This window comes from Microcaecilia unicolor, chromosome 1, assembly GCF_901765095.1.
Source record: "Microcaecilia unicolor chromosome 1, aMicUni1.1, whole genome shotgun sequence".
NCBI lineage: Eukaryota > Metazoa > Chordata > Amphibia > Gymnophiona > Siphonopidae > Microcaecilia > Microcaecilia unicolor.
Window position 1 is genome coordinate 696,740,023 of NC_044031.1, and position 20,495 is coordinate 696,760,517.

General features: G+C 42.2%; 1 protein-coding gene across 2 annotated transcripts in view; it reads right to left on the reverse strand.

The window, feature by feature from the left end:
• FAN1 (FANCD2 and FANCI associated nuclease 1) overlaps nt 1–20,495 on the reverse strand; it is a 127,281-nt gene that overhangs the window by 61,162 nt on the left and 45,624 nt on the right. For both annotated transcript variants that reach the window (XM_030188519.1, XM_030188525.1), the window contains exons 6-9: nt 18,680–18,811; nt 17,692–17,800; nt 12,262–12,381; nt 3,838–4,002 (exon numbers count right to left, since the gene is read on the reverse strand). In XM_030188519.1, coding sequence (XP_030044379.1) covers nt 3,838–4,002; nt 12,262–12,381; nt 17,692–17,800; nt 18,680–18,811 — 526 coding nt within the window. The remainder of the gene's footprint in view (nt 1–3,837; nt 4,003–12,261; nt 12,382–17,691; nt 17,801–18,679; nt 18,812–20,495) is intronic.

Here is a 20,495-nt window from a genome sequence, read left to right on the forward strand (position 1 = left end):
AGCTTAAATATTCGGATTCAGCTTTTCCACCTCTTCATAGGATATATTATCTTCCCGTTCCTAGACAACACTCAAGCTCTCCAGATGTTAACTCTGTTGTGGATATATCCTCTGATAGTCTAAATATTACTCAAATTTTGGAAACCTCCACAGAAGAAGTGGTCTCTGCATTTCTAGCACTTAAGCCACATGTTATTTCTTTAGGAGTTAGGTTTCAACTGAGGTATCCTTGTAAGTGTTTACTTCTCCAGGATCAACATACTTATGTGTTTTATGAACCTTCTCAGTTGAAATTTTCTTGGAAGGTAGAGGGGTTTCGTTGTCAGCCCTCTAGTTTCTTCTTTCACCTACTAAAGAACTGACAGTACAGTTGTTTCTTATCTTTTTCTTCTGACCAGCTTCTTCTGGTACCTCTTGGGTTGGATTCCCCTCCTTACGCGTGGTCTAGCATAGCTGATTATGTCTAGTTTAGATTGCTGAGTGGTGTATTCTTGAAGTGTTTTGTGTAATCATGCTTGATGTGTTTCAGCATTTTTCTTGATGTAATATAGTAAACCGCTCTGACCTGTCTGTTCAGATAGGGCGATATACAGTATCAAATTTTAATAAACATACAAATTTAAATGATAAATAAATAGAAACGGAGATCTATTGCAAGCGCACCGCCTTATATAAAATTAATTTTCTTCTGTGCCTGAAGACCATAGGAGACTGGCAAAATGGCATTGCAACACTTTTCAGAAGAAGACATACAGAAAACAAACCACATAAATAGAAACTTATAAACATTTTCAAAACCATTTTTAACCTAGTTTCAAGAGTCCCCCCCCCCCCCCCCCCAAAAAAAAAAAAAAACACCCATGTAACTGTACAGCCTTCCTCAGCAACCCCCAACTAATAACTTTAGAATTATACATCTAACTTCTAAAAATTCGAGAGGACAAACCTCCCCCCCTCCCCCAAGCTCAGAGTGCTTGTGTTTAGAACTCATTTCAGCTGTAATCTTAAAGTCAAGAGTATATTGTGATGACTTCAAGAATTTTAATACTACTGTGCTACTGGCTGATAGCAAACATTTTGAAACTTGTCCTGCCATTGTTTTGTAATTATAAATTATATTATGTGCAATTTTCTGTACCAGAAGGAGAAAACTAGACATCAGGAAATAATCACATATCTTCTTGTTCTGAACAGCACAATATTTACAAACTTAAGTTTATTTACACTTTGCTTGTACAACTTGTTTAGCTTTATGCTGTTAATAAAACAGTACATAACAGCTGACCCAAGAGTAAGCTGATTTACAATGTAGGCTTATAGAATATATTAAGTCTTACCTGATAAATTCTCTTTCCATTAGTCCTTCCCACTATTCCAGAACCTGTAAGATAGTTTGTCCATCAACCAGCAGGTGGAGATAAAGAAATGAAAACTGAGCTGAAACATCTCTCTTTTGGCATTCAGTCCTGCTCCTCAGTACTTAGTAGACAAACAGCAAGGATAAACTCTGAATAAACACAACAACCATAAACAACTCAATAACCTAACACTAACCAGATGAGCAAATGTATGGACTTCTCATCTCTGAACAACTTGTGGAGAACAAGAGATATGCAGGAAGCACCACAGAAGGTGACAGTTATTCAACCCATTACTTCACACCAATTAAACATCTTAGAAACCTCAGGCGGGCCTCTAGAATAGTGGAAAGGCCTAATGAAAAGAAAATTAACCAGACAAGCCCTAATTTCTCCTTTCATTACCTAGGTTTCTACTATTCCACAACTTGTGCTCATTATGTGTTTTCTTGGCCATACCATACTGTGTTATAATCGTATGCTGTATCATTGGATTCTCTAGCCCATTTGATTGTTATCATCAGTGGCTGTGACATCTTGTCTGACTCCTGAAGCAGGCTTGGTTAGTGCCGAAACGCAAGACTGATTCGAGTCTTTGGATTTTATGAGTTTTTAAGATTTTTGTTTAATAAACCTGCTGTTTGGATATACAATTGGTCTACCCCCAACTTCTTCTTCTTTGTTGTACATTGTGTGGTTTGTTGTTAGGGGGCCACTTCTGCTTGTTTTGTGTGATTTTGGCTCACACCTCTAAAAACTCCTGAAGATATCCTTCCACCAGAGGAAGAGTGTGGAGCACACTCACATCATTGTGAAGCTCTGGAGGCATTGGGTGCTCTAGCTGACTGAGGAGGACTTCCTGTCTGCATGAAAGGAAGACTGGTGTAGCTGAAAGCAGGACTTTTGATCAAATTGATGATGACCAAGCTGGTACTGTCTGCCGTCTCAAAATCATGATCGAAAGCCCCCTGAAGACAGACAACCAGAAGCTTTCAGCTTATCCTCCAGCAACTGCTGTGACTTAGTTTCCCCCAGTTCTTTCACTACATTACTGAGATCATCTCCAAATAGCCACTTGCCCCAAAAGGGCAGTTTAACTAGATGTGACTCTGACACTCCATCCACTGCCCAATGACGCAACCAGAGTTGCAGATGTGCTGTGACAGGCAAAGACATACTGCTGGCCGTAACATGTCATAAATAGCATCTGACAAGTAGGTGGACCCCACTTCCAGCTGGGTGTTATGACACCTGTCTTGTGCTGCAGACTGCTGAAGCCACTTCAGGCATGCTTTAGCCACTTCATGCGCAAAAAAGGCCACTTCAAAGATTTGTTTCAGCAAGCCTTCTAGCTTCCAATCCTGATCTTCCTAGGTACTACTTAGCTAGCTAGTAAACAAATATTTAGATAAAACTGATCCATATTTCAGTTACCTGCTATTGTTTGCTGATTGCACTTTTTATGTTTCACTATTTTTTAAGACAATAAACACTAATTCAGTTTATTGCCTCTTTTGTCTGGACTGATAAAGAATCCTGGTGGTTTGTGTGTTGGGTCTGCGAGTGCTTTCTGGGAACTGTGGGACCACTGGGAGTGTGGCCTCCAGTAACCTAGAAATCAATGGGGATAATTTGAGAACGGGAGACTCCCAGTCGGTTGGAGGAGGGTGCTAGTGTAGAGCACAAGCGGCAAGTGCAGGCAGACCTGAGCAATGCTGGGGATAGACCCTCTAAGTGGCCGCAGGGTAACCCCAGGCAGGTGGCTAGGCATTTTGTGACACTTCATAAGACCTGTTTTCCATCTGTCAGGTTGTGCTCTGAACACTGAACTGTGCCAACTGATTCTGCTAATTCAGTGGTTCCCAAACCTGGTCCTGGAGGCACCCCAGCCAGTCAGGTTTTTAGGATATCCACAATAAATATTCATGAGAGAGATTTGCATGCACTGCCTCCACTGCATGCAAATGTAGAGAAAGTATCTACTCTGACCCACGCTCTCCAGTAAACCTTAAAAAAAAAAAAAAAAAAGTTGTTGTGCTGGTAAAGGAGAGCTCCAAAGGAAACAAGGGAGAAGTGCACAAGAGACAGGGATCGGAAGACCTCCAGATATGACTCTGCAGACTCAAACCATCCACGAAGCTCAACTGGGGACGAATCGACCAAATGGACCAGGAGCAAATCACTCAGAACCAAAAGCTAAAAAGTGTGCCCATCCACCTGCTGGAGATACTGAAATCCGAGCTGAGACATCCGTTGGCATCCAGTCCAGCTACTAATCTAGTCCAGCTACTCGGTATCTTCTATATTCACCTACTGGTTGATGGACACAATTATCCCACAGGTACTGGAATAGCGAGAAGCTATGTAATGGAAAGCCCAATTCTGGTGTTAACCATCTACAAAAGGTTAAAATTTTTCCAAAATTAGGACAAATATTTAAATGTACTCCAAATTCAGCAATAGCAGCAGCTGTACTCACATGGGTGACATCTTCAACCACTGTCATAGACAGATCACAGAAGAGGTGTCTGAACTTTCTGCAGCTTGTGGAGTCTCTCATCCTCAGTGCCCTCTGGCACAAAGCAAGCCGATGGCCCGTCCGGACGAAAGGATCAGATAAACCTTCTCTAATACACGTAATAGCCTGATGCACAACAAAACAGCTTATGAGAAACTTGAGAAAGCTTTCATGTTCATGTATCTCTATTAGGCTGTGAGAAATAATGTGGCCAACTAAAGAGACAGTGATATTTAGTCTGCTATGAACACCAGATGCATCAACAAATATCTTTTTTGTTGATACATAAAAAAAGATTGAACACAGACTATGTTTATGATAATGCTTGTTGATTATATTTTGTTCTGAAATTCAAAAAGAGTTCATATTCATCCAGTGTTCAGCTAAAATCTTTTCCATAGAAAACCAGATGGATGAACTAATGGAAAAATTTATTGCTGACAATTCTTTGATTCATTTTTGTTCTCTATCTTTTGGTGTATGACAGTAGAATTTCACATGGCAAGATAATCATCCTGAACAGATATTCACATTTATGTCCAAGAAAACCCCAAAATGAATGTCATCTTACTGGCAGATTCAAAACGATGTAACCAGCCAGACGCGGCCGCGCGGCTATCTGCTTATTTTCAGTGGCACGTAAACAGTTATAGCCACTGAAATTAGTGGTTGGTGCCAGTGGCACAGCCAGAAGGCAATTTTTGGGTGAGAACTAGAGAAAAACCTGCCACCTGATGCACCCATGCCATGTCCCAGCCCCAACCCTACTCCACTCCCAATAATTTCAATGAGAGTAGAACTGCAGGCTTCAGTGGCTGCAGGCCATGTTGAGGGTTAGGAGAAGTACAAGAGGCTGCACTCTTCATCCCCCATTGAGCCACGGTCCCCCAACACACACGTTTTCCCCAAATATTCTGCATCCATTGAACCCCCTAGTCCTTCCCTCAACAGTGGATGCAGATCAGAGCTAGGACATTTCCCCATAAAACTCAACATATAAATAATTTTGTTTCTAGAGTTCTCTCAATAACAGGTTATTGTAAAGTAGTACAAAATCTATCAAACAAAAAGTCACTCAGAACCTAGAGCAAATCTACCATGCCAACACTAACACCCAAAACAAGGATCCTACCTACCATACTTTAGGGCCCTAAATATTACAGTGGGGCCCTAAAATATCAATATATCTATCAAGAAACCTGAACAACCCAAATCACTACAAAATACTATGTAGAAAATTCATGCTAACAGAATACCTCGGTCACACACACAGAACACAAATGCCAAATACAGAATAAGTGACCATAAACATAAATAAAATTGAAACCCCAAGAAGCTAGACCATGCATGTAATACAACACCAGAGAAATAGAATGAGATGCATTTCCTCTTATACTGTGCAAAATATAAAGATAACATGTCAGGGATGGTGTTAGGGGGTAAAACTAGGGCAACTGCCCTTGGCCCACTGGCCAGAGAGTCCCAAGCCTGCCAGAAGCTTCAAGATACAGCCTGGTAGTAAGCTTTGGTGCCCCCTCCCAAATTTCTGCCCTAGGCCCCAGTCATGTCTAACACCAGCTCAAGCCGGATGCCCATTTCAAATCAGACATATTCTAATCACAAAAGAGAAAAAAATTATTTTTCTACCTTTTGTTGTCTGGTCATTTTATTTTTCAAATGTTGGCCCCAGGGTCTGGTTTCTGCTTCTGTCTTTTCTTAACTTGCTAAGGTCTCTTGCCCATTTGATATTTCATCTCTGTCCATGTTCACTATCCATCTCTGTGTCTATCTTCCTCTATGTTCAGCATCTCTCTTTCCGCTCTCCTTCCGTGTCCCTATATTCCCCTGTCCAGCTTCTCCCCTCTTCCTCCCCCATGCCAGTGTGTCTCTCTTCTTTCCAACCCCACCCCATCCAGCTTCTTCCCTCTCATCTCCTTCCCCCTTCCAGAATTTGGCTTGCTTGCCTGCCTACCCGTCCCAACTCCTTCCTGCTGTGGATTCAGTATTTGAGCCCCACTTCCTTTATCCCCTTGGCCAGACATTTCTTTCCTTTCCCTTCCCTCCCCCTCCTGCAGGCCCAGCACCTCTCCCCGTCCCTGCAGCCCCCCTCCTCCCAGAAGTCTAGCAGACCTCTCCCTTCCCTGCGGCCGCAGCCCCCCTCCTCCCACAACAAGTCTAGCAGACCTCTCCCTTCCCTGCAGTTCAAATGGTGGATGTTTCAAATGGGCAAGAGGCCAGAGGAGGGAGGCAGGAATTTCAAGCTGGCAGCAGCTTCTACTGGGTCGGTGGACAGTGCCCTTTTTCCTCTCCCACCAGCTGCCATCTCAAATTTCTAATTTAAAGCTAATGCATAGAAATAAAACAAAATAAAGTAAGAATATGGTTTTTTTTAAATGGACCAACAATACATTTTTTTGACTAGCTTTTGAAGGTAATACATTCTTCTTTGGGTTAGAAATGAGCAAAAGATGACAAATATTTGAATGTATAAGTGAAGTATAAAAGCAGTCCAATGACAGTCTCATTGGGAAAGGTAGGGATTGGGGGGGGGGGGGGGGGGGTTAATGACCTTTAAAAAAAGTGGACCAACAAGACTACTACACTAATTTAAAGCTATCAGCTGCTGCACTTCCTTCTGCTGCTTCTTCCTCTGCAGCCCAGCACTATAGTGTTAAAAGCTCCCCCAGTCTGCAGAGGAAGAAAGTGGTACCAGAGTTTCTGGCTTTAAATTAGAAATTAGAACGCTCTAGATATGTTGTTCATCACAGAAACCTGGATAAGAACACCTAAAGACCCCATTGTATTAGATCTCTGCCCTGCAGGCTACAAAATCATCCACTGGGACAGAAAAGACAAGCGAGGGGGCGGGTTAGCGCTCATTTACCGCTCCTACCTCATAGTAGATACAATTTCGGTTTTGACCTCCTCGTTGCTGGAAGTCGCTGCTGTCAATGTTCATCACTCCTCCCTTCATGGCCAGCTGGCCTGTGTGCTGATTTATAGACCACCAATTTCCTGGTCAAGCAGTCAATCTGTGCTTCTGGATTTCATCTCTAATGTCTGCATGAATAACTCGAATACACTTTTCTTGGGCGATCTTAACCTCCATTTGGATAATACCACCTCTCCAGATGTATCCCAGTTCCTGGATTTTCTCCACCTTTGTGATCTTGAATGTCCTATCTCAGGTCCAACTCACTGTAAAGGCCATTCACTGGACTTCCTCTCATTTAAATTTTTAGAAGATCGTAACTTTTCTGTTCATGATATTGACTGGCTGGAAACGGCCTGGTCGGATCACTTTAAATTGCAGTTCACTCTGCATTGGCAAACCTCAAGTCCCCTCCGACCTCGTCAGTCTCACCAATATTACACCAGAGGCGTCATCGACCCCAGCTTGTTCTGGAGATCTCTCTACAGTCATGGCTTGGATCTGCAACCATCCTCGCCCAATTATCTCTCCGATTGGGACCACACTTGCAAAACAGTATTGAATACAATTGCACCCCTGCGTCTTAAATCCTCGTACAATCGTAGATTATCACCTTGGTTCTCAACAGAACTGAGAGCTTTGAAATGTGAGGTACGACGTACGGAAAGAACTTGGCGAAAATGCAAAACCGATCTGGCTTGGGAGGCCTGGAAAAGTAGTCATCGCAAGTATAAATATGCTATCCGATCTGCAAAGCGCACCTACTTTTCATCTAAGATGCAGGTGGCAGGCCGGGACATCCGACAGATATACCAGCTACTAAACACCTTTCTAGATACTCGCAAGTTAGAATGCTCCAGTGTTAATCCTCCTTCAGCTATACAACTAGGATCTTACTTCAAGGAGAAAATCCTTACCCTGCGGTCTTCAACCGTCAGTAACCTCTCTGAGGTGGACGACTTCCTGGCATCCCTGGTCGTGCCATTGGGCGCTTGCCCGGCTGACCGCTATTGGATCAAATTCAATCGCCTGTTGCCTGACAAGGTGACTATGGCTTTACGTAAATTCACAAATAAAAGCTGCAGATTAGATGTATGTCCAACCCACCTCCTAAAAGTTGCACCAAAATGTTACATTGAAGAATTGACTTGTTACCTCAATTATATGTTAAACGCAGGTTTTTTCCCGTCAGGCCATGGAAACATCCTTCTCACCCCAATCCCAAAGAATCCTAAGATCAAGCCAGATGTCATCTCCAACTATCGTCCAGTGGCTTCGATACCTCTAGTTATCAAACTGATGGAAAGTCTGGTCAATGTTCAGCTCAACGAGTTTTTGACTAATTTTGATATCCTCCACCATTCGCAATCAGGATTTCGAGTTCATTACAGCACGGAGACAGTCCTGGTCACTCTCTTATCTAACTTTAGACGAGAACTATCGGTTGGACGGAAGATTCTTCTACTACAATTTGACATGTCTAGTGCTTTTGATATGGTGGATCACGAACTCCTGCTCCATCTACTGGATTCTTTCGGTATAGGAGGGCCAGTTTTGCATTGGTTCAAGGGTTTCTTGACTTCAAGGTCCTATCAGGTCATGGTGAACTCCCACACTTCAGAACCGTGGAATGCTTCCTGTGGGGTCCCTCAGGGCTCTCCTCTTTCACCTACCCTGTTCAATATTATGATGATGCCGTTAGCCACAGCACTTGCAAACTTAAACCTCAACCCTTTCATCTATGCGGATGATATTACAGTTTACATCCCTTTTCAATCCTCAATATCAGAAGTTGCCAACCTCATAGATGCATGTTTCACCACTTTAGAACACTGGGCCAAGGTGTTCCGATTCAGGCTCAACAGGGAAAAAACTCACTGTCTCATCCTCTCGTCCACGTACGCTCATGTATCTGACACTATGATTCCAGTTCTGGGCTCGGCCCTCCCGATTGCCAACAGCCTGAGACTTTTAGGAATACATCTGGACTCACATCTCCAGCTGGTTGATCATGTACATTTGGTCACCAAAAAAATGTTCCAGGCAATGTGGAGGCTTCGGCGCATCAGATACCTCCTTCCAAGAGACTTGTTTCGAACCCTTGTCCACTGGCTTGTCCTATCCCATCTGGACTATTGTAGTGGTATTTACGTGGGTTGTCAGGCCTCCTTATTGAAAATGCTCCAAACAGCTCAGAACACTGCGGCGAGGCTCATCCTTAGAGTAAGGCGTTTTGAACATGCCGAACCCCTGCGCTTTAAACTTCATTGGCTGCCTGTACACGAGCGAATTGCTTTTAAGATCTGTTCCCTGACGCATAAAATCATCTATGGGACTGCACCGGAATACATGCTCCCCTTGATTGACCTTCCGCCTAGAAATGCCAACCCTGCTGCTCGGTCCTATCTCTACCTCCATTTTCCGACCTGTAAGGGAGTAAAGTACAAGAAAATCTTTGCCTTGTCCTTCCGTTACTGGAGTCCCAAACACTGGAATTTGTTACCTCATCACCTTAAAACTCAAGAAGACCATGGCCTTTTTAAGAAGTTGTTAAAGACATTCCTCTTTGCTAAGACTTACTCCTCAACTTACAATGTTGATTAATGTATCCTTTGTCCCCTTCCCTATCTAGTTCACTCTGTTAGATGCTTGCATAACCTTTAAGTTTGTACTTTTATTTAACTTACTGTAAGCCACATTGAGCCTGCACGAGTGGGAAAATGTGGGATATAAGCAACAAATAAATAAATAAATCCGAGATCAGCAGCCAGTGAGGAAAGGGAAAAGACTCCAACAGGCATAAACCTTCCTTCTTGTCACCATTTGCCTCCAGCCTCCAGCTGCACTCTTCTGGCCAGTGGGGATTCAGCTCCCAGTCTGTGTGCTCCAATGTCATCCAGCCCCTGTCTCCCATTTTCATTTGAGCAAAGAATTAGACAGATGACATCACTGGAACAAGAAGTTGGGGTGGGGGATCCACTTAAAACTCAAAACCAGAAGCCCAAGTTTCTCTGTCTAATTTTTAGTCATGCTATTATTAAAAACAAAACACCCCACTAAATGGAGTTACAATGTATATTTTGATCCAAACTTCAATGCTGTTAACTAGTAATACCATGGCCTACATAAATCCATTGAAATGGTGGTGGCATTTTGCTTTATACACTTGCATGTGTTGCTCCTTTCATCTGTAAATAAGCAGCAGATGTTCAAGAAGATAAAAAAAAAATAAGACTTAAGTGAAAGCCTGGGCTTATAACAAAAGGTAAATAAAATAAATGGCTTTTTAGCAGAACCGTATTAGAATTTCATGCAAGCTACCACCTATCCATAATCTTTCTTAGGGGAGGGGAGAGGAACCCTTTAAATCAAATGATCATTTTCAAAATATATAAATCAGTTATTTCTGGTTCAAAGGCTATATGAACATTCATAATTTTTTCTTCCCAAATCACAGCCTCATACTTCCAACCTATTCATGCAAGCTGTCTATGCAAAAAGAAAAACAATTTCAGATAAATGTAGCCTAAAGTGGAGAGGCTGTGCCATTCAATATATAATGCATACTGGAAGCACAGAAAGGACTATTGTTGAGATTCGGCTGTGCTTAATGGTCCTTTGATTCTTCGCCTTGTACACAGGAACTGACGTAAGCTGTACTGCTGCCAATTTCCTTACAAGGGAACTATGCCACAGTAATTCCAGAATTATGCAGCAACATGTGTCCCAGGTTGATTTATAAGCTGTGACTTTGGCTGGCTCAGAGCCATCATAATGTTTTTCTTCTAGCTTCCCCTTCTTAAACAGTCAGTAAAATGCAAAGAATTTCATACACACACAGTTGAATTGAGGGCTCAAAAAAAACATCTTAGAGGCTCAGAACCGTAAGGGCTACCGAGGTTCTCAACACAGTAGTCCCTTGTGAAGAAATTTATGTCTTATCTGCTAATTTTCTTTCCTTGACTTTTACTAAACTGGTCCAGACACAAGGGTTTATGCTTCCTGTACCACCAGATAGACAGAGACAGAGTTCCCATATAAGGGAACTCGGGCAGCTTTGAATCTTCCTGTATTCTAGTACCAAAAGAACAAAACTAGTTTTAAACTCTGCTCCCCTCAACAGTACCAGGGATTTGAACAAACAGAACAGGCTCAGTCTCTGGCTGTCTTCAAGTCTAGGCTTAAAGCCCACCTCTTTGCTACTGCTTTCGACTCCTAACCATGACTCTCTTACTCAACACCCTCACTTATCACCCCTACCACTGCAATTTCCCCACCCCTAGCTGTCTGTTCGTCTGTCCAATTTAGATTGTAAGCTCTGTTAAGCAGGGACTGTCTTTTCATGTTAATTTGTACAGCGCTGCATAAGTCTAGTAGTGCTATAGAAATGTTTAATAGTAGTAGTAACTGAAGTTCTAAGATGGTTAACACGTGCTACTGCATTAATGTGCATTATTTTTACTGCAGATCCCATTTTACAAAATGGGGACCTAGTTACGAAAAACGTGCATGTATAGCATTAGCACAAATTACTAACTCTAGCTGTCAGTCTCTAGGACCAAGACCCTACAGACCAATACACTGGAAAACAAGTTTATCAGAAGAGATAAGGGAAAAGCCTAAAAACCCTTAAGGCATTATACCAAGGAAGATCCAAGGAAGGGTTATGAATTGGTACGGCACAACTCAAGGAAAGACAAATTTGTTCCTACACACACACATATATATACATACATAAAACAAAGCAGTAACTACAACTCCCCTTATTTTGATCTCCAAAGACAGAATCCAGGATTCTAACAAAATCAATGAAAACAAATATATCAAAATGTGTCTCAAAATGAAAAAGCAAAAAAACAGAACACCAGGAGGAAAGCCTGGTGGGGCTCAAGAAAAGAAAATTAGCAGGCAAAAATAAATTTTTCCTTTCCGATCGTCCCCATCAGACCAGGCCAGAGCCGATGGGATGATAACCTGTGATTTTTTTTATCTGTCTGCTCTCTCAATCTGTAACACCTACTTTGTAATGTTAATAAAAAACATTTTGAACAAGCTTTTAAGATGTGAACAAAATAACACTTGCCAATTAAGCAATTTTGTCCCTATACATTACAGAAGGGTCTTTTACTTGAAATATCAATTGATATTTAAAGCCCACCTCTTTAACGCTGCTTTTGACTCCTAATCATTGCTCACTTGCCTGTACCTGTTATCCCCACCTCTTTAATCCCCTTACCTCTTAATTGTTCTATTTGTCTGTCCTATTTAGATTGTAAGCTCTTTGAGCAGGGACTGTCTTTTACGTGTATGGTGTACAGCGCTGCGTATGCCTTGTAGCACTATAGAAGTGTTAAGTAGTAGTAGTAGTCATAAAATACAAAAGTTCAAGCTTAAAAAAAAATTCTTAGCACAGTTTTAGTATTATCAGACAACAAATCTTGTGTCTTAGTTACCTTCTGCGTATGCTTTAAATGCTGGTGCAAATTGAGGGCAAGTCGATCCCACCATCGCCCTCTGCTGTCAGGACAGTATATATTCTGAGACAACAGATTCTCCAGCTCATCCACAGCCTCCTACAGAAGCACAACACATTCCCATCAGACAAAAGCGACATTTGGTATCTAAAAAGGTGGGGGGTTTATTGGAGTAGTTTTATTTATAGAACAGCTTTATTAAAACATTTGCACAGAACTAAATGCAATAGAAAAAGCACAACAAGAACTTCCAGAGGTATAGTCTTAATGTATTGTATTTGGTTATAGTTTGTGTTACATGTTACCGTAAACTGGTTTGGATTCAAATAAGGTGGAACATAACATTTTATAAATAAATGAATGGAACAAAATTAAAAAGACAGTTCATAGTAACTTAAGTGACAGCAGATAAAGACCTGGGTCTGCCCAATTATCACATTCATTATCATCAATTCATTTAAAATCAACAATGAATGTGATATTATTTACTTGATCATGGTCTTTCTTTGTTTTTTCTGGGACATACAGAAATCCGCCCGGCTCTGTCCTATGTTCCAACTACTGGAATTGCCATCGAAGCCCACTCCAGCCTATCCAAATCCGTTTGGTCATTTGCGGGACAGAGACCATAAAAGTCTGCCTGACACTGTCCTCACGTTCCAAACCAATGGAGTTTTCGTCGAAGCTCTCTCCAACCCACCCTAAACCAGATCTCCATATGCGGAACTCAGTCCGTACAAGCCAGCCTGGCACCGGCCTTAGTTGATACAGCTAGAGTCGCCATCTAAGCACCACTTAACATGCAAACACAAATAAAAAACAAAACTTAAAGGGTTGAATATCATTTATTTTCTACATTAGAGATCCTCTGTGTTCATCCCACGCCTTTTTGAATTCCACCTCCTCCCTCAGGAGGTCATTCCAAGCATCCACCACCCTCTCCGTGAAAAAGAATTTTCTGACGTTACTCCTAAGTCTACCACCCTGCAACTTCAATTTATGTCTTCTAGTTTTACCATTTTCCCTTCTCTGGCAACTATTTGTTTCTATATTAATACCTTTCAAGTATTTAAACGTCTGTATCGCCCCTGTTCCTCCTCTCATCTAGGATATGCATATTCAGGTCTTCCAGTCTCTTCTATGTCTTTTGGCGCAAGCCCCATATCATTCTTGTCGCCCTCCTCTGGACCGCTTCAAGTCTTCTTACATCTTTAGCAAGATACAGCCTCCAAAACTGAACACAATACTTCAGGTGGGGCTTCACCAATGACTTGTACAGGGCATCAACACCTCCTTTCTTCTGCTGGTTACATCTCTCTCTATACAGCCTAGCATCCTTCTGGCTATGGTTACTGTCTTGCCACACTGTTTCATTGCCTTCAGATCCTCAGATACTACCACCCCAAGATCCCTCTCCCTGTCTGTGCATATCAGCCTCTTACTGCCTAGCACACACATCTTCCTTGGATTTCTACTCCATAAGTGCATCACTTTGTACTTCTTTGCACTGAATTTTAATTGCCAAACATTAGACCATTCTAAGTTCTGCAGATCCTTTCATGTTTTGAAGCTTGTTCTTTCACAATAGACTTAAGCTAATACATCCCTGAAATCAGTGAGAAGGTATAATATACAGTGTCAGTTTACAGCACTCTTATACCAATTACAGTGAAATCCCACTATAATGTGATAAACGGAGTCCATAATATATGATCACATAAGACGCAGGGGCGTTTTACAGCAAGGTCAATTAAATCTGCTCCCCCACTTAGCCAGACCTAGACTGAAATGGTTTTCATGCAGGCATGGTGAGGAAGGGAGGGGGGTGGCCTCTCTGTGTACCCAGACCTAACCCAAAGTTGTCTTCGCAAAGGCACAGGTCTCAGCCAGATAGCCAGCCTCTCCCAACATGAAGCACTGCCAGAGGAGCTGTATGTAAAAGAGGGAGACATGGCCTGAGTGTGTTAAATATGAATTTGTGTTATTGCAGAACATGTTACTACAAGGTTTAATTGTACTTGGGAACAGAAAGAAAGCAGATAACAGTAGTAAAGAGGTAATATTCCCATATTAGCACTAAAGTTAGTACAACACGCAAGTTCTTGGGATCTCACCATTACAACTAGGCATATACAGTGGGGGAAATAAGTATTTGATCCCTTGCTGATTTTGTAAGTTTGCCCACTGACAAAGACATGAGCAGCCCATAATTGAAGGGTAGGTTATTGGTAACAGTGAGAGATAGCACATCACAAATTAAATCCGGAAAATCACATTGTGGAAAGTATATGAATTTATTTGCATTCTGCAGAGGGAAATAAGTATTTAATCCCTCTGGCAAACAAGACCTAATACTTGGTGGCAAAACCCTTGTTGGCAAGCACAGCGGTCAGACGTCTTCTGTAGTTGATGATGAGGTTTGCACACATGTCAGGAGGAATTTTGGTCCACTCCTCTTTGCAGATCATCTCTAAATCATTAAGAGTTCTGGGCTGTCGCTTGGCAACTCGCATCTTCAGCTCCCTCCATAAGTTTTCAATGGGATTAAGGTCTGGTGACTGGCTAGGCCACTCCATGACCCTAATGTGCTTCTTCCTGAGCCACTCCTTTGTTGCCTTGGCTGTATGTTTTGGGTCATTGTCGTGCTGGAAGACCCAGCCACGACCCATTTTTAAGGCCCTGGCGGAGGGAAGGAGGTTGTCACTCAGAATTGTACGGTACATGGCCCCATCCATTCTCCCATTGATGCGGTGAAGTAGTCCTGTGCCCTTAGCAGAGAAACACCCCCAAAACATAACATTTCCACCTCCATGCTTGACAGTGGGGACGGTGTTCTTTGGGTCATAGGCAGCATTTCTCTTCCTCCAAACACGGCGAGTTGAGTTCATGCCAAAGAGCTCAATTTTTGTCTCATCTGACCACAGCACCTTCTCCCAATCACTCTCAGCATCATCCAGGTGTTCACTGGCAAACTTCAGACGGGCCGTCACATGTGCCTTCCGGAGCAGGGGGACCTTGCGGGCACTGCAGGATTGCAATCCGTTATGTCGTAATGTGTTACCAATGGTTTTCGTGGTGACAGTGGTCCCAGCTGCCTTGAGATCATTGACAAGTTCCCCCCTTGTAGTTGTAGGCTGATTTCTAACCTTCCTCATGATCAAGGATACCCCACGAGGTGAGATTTTGCGTGGAGCCCCAGATCTTTGTCGATTGACAGTCATTTTGTACTTCTTCCATTTTCTTACTATGGCACCAACAGTTGTCTCCTTCACGCCCAGCGTCTTACTGATGGTTTTGTAGCCCATTCCAGCCTTGTGCAGGTGTATGATCTTGTCCCTGACATCCTTAGACAGCTCCTTGCTCTTGGCCATTTTGTAGAGGTTAGAGTCTGACTGATTCACTGAGTCTGTGGACAGGTGTCTTTCATACAGGTGACCATTGCCGACAGCTGTCTGTCATGCAGGTAACGAGTTGATTTGGAGCATCTATCTGGTCTGTAGGGGCTAGATCTCTTACTGGTTGGTGGGGGATCAAATACTTATTTCCCTCTGCAGAATGCAAATAAATTCATATACTTTCCACAATGTGATTTTCCGGATTTAATTTGTGATGTGCTATCTCTCACTGTTACCAATAACCTACCCTTCAATTATGGGCTGCTCATGTCTTTGTCAGTGGGCAAACTTACAAAATCAGCAAGGGATCAAATACTTATTTCCCCCACTGTAAGGGTAGCACAGACAACCAAGAGTTGCTGTGTAGATCTCAAGTGGTGCAACAACGTAAAAACTAGAGGCGAGTCATTTCTTTCATCATGAGAATCACAATCCTTTGAATTACCCAGATCAGGTTCCACCTTTATGAGATGGACATCCAAATACCAATGTATTGCTAGTTAAACTTAAAACCTTCTAACTCTGTTTGCCCTCCTCTATGACATGCTATGAACATCTGCTCAGTTTAGCTTACATCATTTCTCTTGCATTTTTTTCTACAATGAAAAGTTGAAATTGAGTAGATGCTTGGTCCCAAAAGGACGTCATGAGGCTGACTCCATGCTCTGCTGCCTGTCCTCGACCATCTGATTTGAGGAACCATACACTCGCTAACGAATGTAGTATAAGTGGGTTCCCTCCATTTGCTAACTTTTCTAATTTGACAATGCTATCAGATGACTGGCCAGTTCAGCACAGACAGTCTCAGCTTGGAATGGCTGTGTCTATAGAAAGGGAGTTTACCTAACATATGACCCAAGCCATTCAAAGAATACAAGAACATAAGAAAAGCCATACTGGGTCAGACCAATGGTCCATCTAGCCCAGTATCCTGTTTTCAACAGTGACCAATCCAGGTCACAAGTAGCTGGCAGAAACCCAAATAGTAGCAACATCCCACGCTAACAATCCCAGGGCAAGCATTGGCTTCCCCATGTCTGTCTCAATAGCAGACTACAGAGTTTTCCTCCAGGAACTTGTCCAAACCTTTTTTAAGCCCAGATATGCTAACCCCTGTTACTACAACTTCGGCAAAGAGTTCCAGAGCTTAACTACGCACAGAGTGAAAAAAAATATTCCCTCCTATTTGTTTTAAAAGTATTTCCAAAAAACTTCATTGAGTGTCCCTAGTCTTTGTACTTTTTGAAGGAGTAAAACTGATTCACTTCTACTTGTTCTACACCACTCAGGATTTTGTAGACCTCAATTCTATCTCCTCTCAGCCATCTCTTTTCCAAGCTGAAGAGCCCTAACCTCTTTAGCCTTTCGTCATATGAGAGGAGTTCCTTCTCCTTTATCATTTTGGTCGCTCTTCTTTGAACCTTTTCTAATTCCACTACATATTTTTTTTAATATGGCAACCGAACTGAATGCAATACTCTAGGTGAGGTCGCACCATGGAGCAACACTGAGGAATTGTAGTGTTCTACATACGTACATAAGTATTGCCATACTGGGAAAGACCAAAGGTCCATCGAGCCCAGCATCCTGTTTCCAACAGTGGCCAATCCAGGTCACAAATACCCGGCAAGATCCCAAAAATGTACAAAACATTTTATACTGCTTATCCCAGAAATAGTGGATTTGTCATATCTTTCCTAATAATTCCTGGCATCCCATTTGCTTTTTTTTGCTGCTGCTGCACACTAGGCATCAGATTTCAGCGTATTACCTACAACACCTATATCTTTTCTTGGGTGCTGACCCCCCCCCCCCCCCCCCCCCAAGATGAATCCTAGCATTAGGTAACTATGATTCAGATTATTCTTCCCAATGTGCATCATTTTGAATTTGTCCACATTAAATTTCATCTTGCATTTGGATGCCCGCTTTTATATCCAGAGCAAAACTAAGATTCTGCGACTCAAGCTGTCTGCCATGCCAAGACTTATTCATGCACTCATCACAACTTTACCTCGTACATGTGCAGCCTCTGTAGAATTTCTACCCCTCGGGACAGAATCCTTGTGTAAGTCCACCCAACTGTGAAACATCGCAAATACACAGGCAGCTGCTCATGGTACCTGAAAGAAAGGCAGAAATAAAAACATTCTACTAGCAACATAACTCCACATAAAGCAGCCTATAAGAGGGCATCTCCAGCTCTGTAGTGTGTAAAAAGAGAATTTTAATTAAAACAAGGGAGCTGGAAATCAGCAAGTAACAAGAGAGAAAAGCCTAGGTCTATATTACTGTTTTCTTGCTCCTAGGAAAAGGGCAATTCTATATAACTAGGCACTCATGGGACACATCCCTTTGTGCTTGTACGTGCAGAGAGAAGTAGTACTTACATATGTAAGAACTCTTAGCACTATTTTATAAGGGCACACGACTGCTATAGCCCACAACTGAAAGGGGAGAGGGATTCAACTCACGCACGTAACTTATAAAATAATTTTCATTATGTGCATCCTTGCTGCATTTATATCAGGTATACGGCTGGTATAACTGCATGTGCCTAAATACCAGGCGTTTCACGATGCTGTAATAGAATAGGGACTTGCTTCACTGCACTGGGGGACCCATAAGAGCCCTCCATTTATAGAACTGCATCCACAGTGACCACAGGGTACTGTAAAGCTTCATCAAATATTAGTTTGATTTGAAGATCAGACCTTTAGCTGCAGCCAGCCAAACTAAAATTATGTGAGATGGGCTTTCCCCTGTGTATGGCCTCCCTCATGGGCTGACACTGTAGGAATCCTGCAATAGTTGCCAACATAGAAGTGAGATATTTACACACGAACGCCACTGAAGAGACACAGGCTAGTAAAAGGAATAACACAGTAAGTAAATTGTGAGATCTCTTTTCTGAAAAGATAACTAGACTAGATTAATCCACTATAAAATGTGCCAGCTACAGGCTGATTAGTTTTCCTTCCTGGCTTCAGGCACTCTGTTACCTGAGGCATGGATGACTCTTCTCTTCCAGCCAGACTTTCTTTGCACTTTTATATAATTGATGGGCTTCTTCCCAATTTCCACTGGTCATGGCAGCTGCAATATCAATTAACTTGTGCATAGCGCCTTCATATCTAGTAGAACATGTATAAAAACAGAGCAACGACTCTGAGAACAGTAAAGAAAATCTGTCAGCATTCCACGATAAAAGAATTGTTATCTGCAAATATGTCATGATAATGTGTGCAATTTTTCTCTACCAGAATAATGTTTTCAGTACAGCATATTCACAATAGCTACCTCAGCTGAGTAACATGGACATTGTCGACTCTAAAATCCCATGGTAGACAGAAATTATATTACCTGCCAACCTTTGACATCTATCAGACAGCAATACTAAAATCATCCAGAGCAAATCAGAGGGCACTGAGGGGGTACAGTCAAGGAACAGGTCACAAAGTACAGTCACAACAATCTGATTCAGGATCAATTAGGTAGTGGTGGTAGGAGAATACAGAAGCAAACTCTCTGCCTTTCATACCCATATGATCCAGAGAGTCCAAGAAAGGAGAGGAGAGAGCAGGAGAAGTCTTTTCTACCCTCTGACACCTATTAGAAAGCAGACTGTAGAGTACATTCACAATAATGTGGAATAGGGGGGAAAAAAATCAGAGGCCACCTACATAGAGGGAAATAGAGGAGTGTTTGTTTCTCCTTCTTCTAGTTTTCCTTCTAGAGAAACAAACTTTTACTAAAAAAGTATCATGATCCTACAATACAAACTTAAGTGACAGATAAGCAGGATAGTCCCTGAACAAAATGGTACCCAGGGCAAATTTAATGCTCCCTTAAGTACATTAAGTGTTGCCATACTGGGACAGACCGAAGGTCTATCAAGGCCAGTATCCTGTTTCCAACAGTGGCCAATCCAGGTCACAAGTATCTGGCAAGATTCAAAACAGTACAATACATTTTATGCTGCTTATCCCAGAAATAAGAAGTGGATTTTTCCAACTCCATTTTAATAATGGTTTATGGACTTTTTTTTTTTTAAGAAGCTAGTCAAACCTTTTTTTAAACCCTGCTAAGCTAACTGCTTTTATCACATTCTCTGGCAACGAATTCCAGAGTTTATGTTTCAACAATTTTATTTATGGCATTTATATCCCACATTATTCCCACCCATGGACAGGCTCAATGTGGCGTACAATAGTCCATTAAGCAACATTAATACAAAATACAGGAATTAGCGTCAGAGAAGGGAAAGAGGAACAACAGGAGGGAGAGGGAGAGAGGGGAAGGTGACAATTTGTCGATGTGGCTGCCGTGGCTCAGAGGGATGTAACACCAGGAGGGCCCATGGCATATGCTCTACTGAAAAGGAAGGTCTTGAGCCGCTTCTTAAAGGTCAGGTGATCTGGGGTGAATTTGACCACTTGGGGCAGTCCGTTCCAGGATTGAGTGCTAAGATAAGAAAAAAAGGAAGCATAGACAGTCTTATATTTGAAGCCACTGAGAGCTGGATAGTGGAGATTGAGATACGTGTGAGCTGACTTGCGGGAGTTCCTGGGCGGCAAGTTAATCAGAGTGTCCATGTAAGCAGGAGCGTCTCCATAGATGATTTTGTGCACCAATGCGCAGATCTTGAAAACGATATGGTCCTTCACAGGAAGCCAATGCAACCTCTCACGTAATGGGCTTGAACTTTCAAATCTCGATTTGCCGAAGATGAGTCGAGCTGCAATGTTCTGAGCAGTTTGCAATTTCTTTAGTAGCGTGGATGTGCATCCTCCATAGGTACTGTTGCAGTAATCAAGA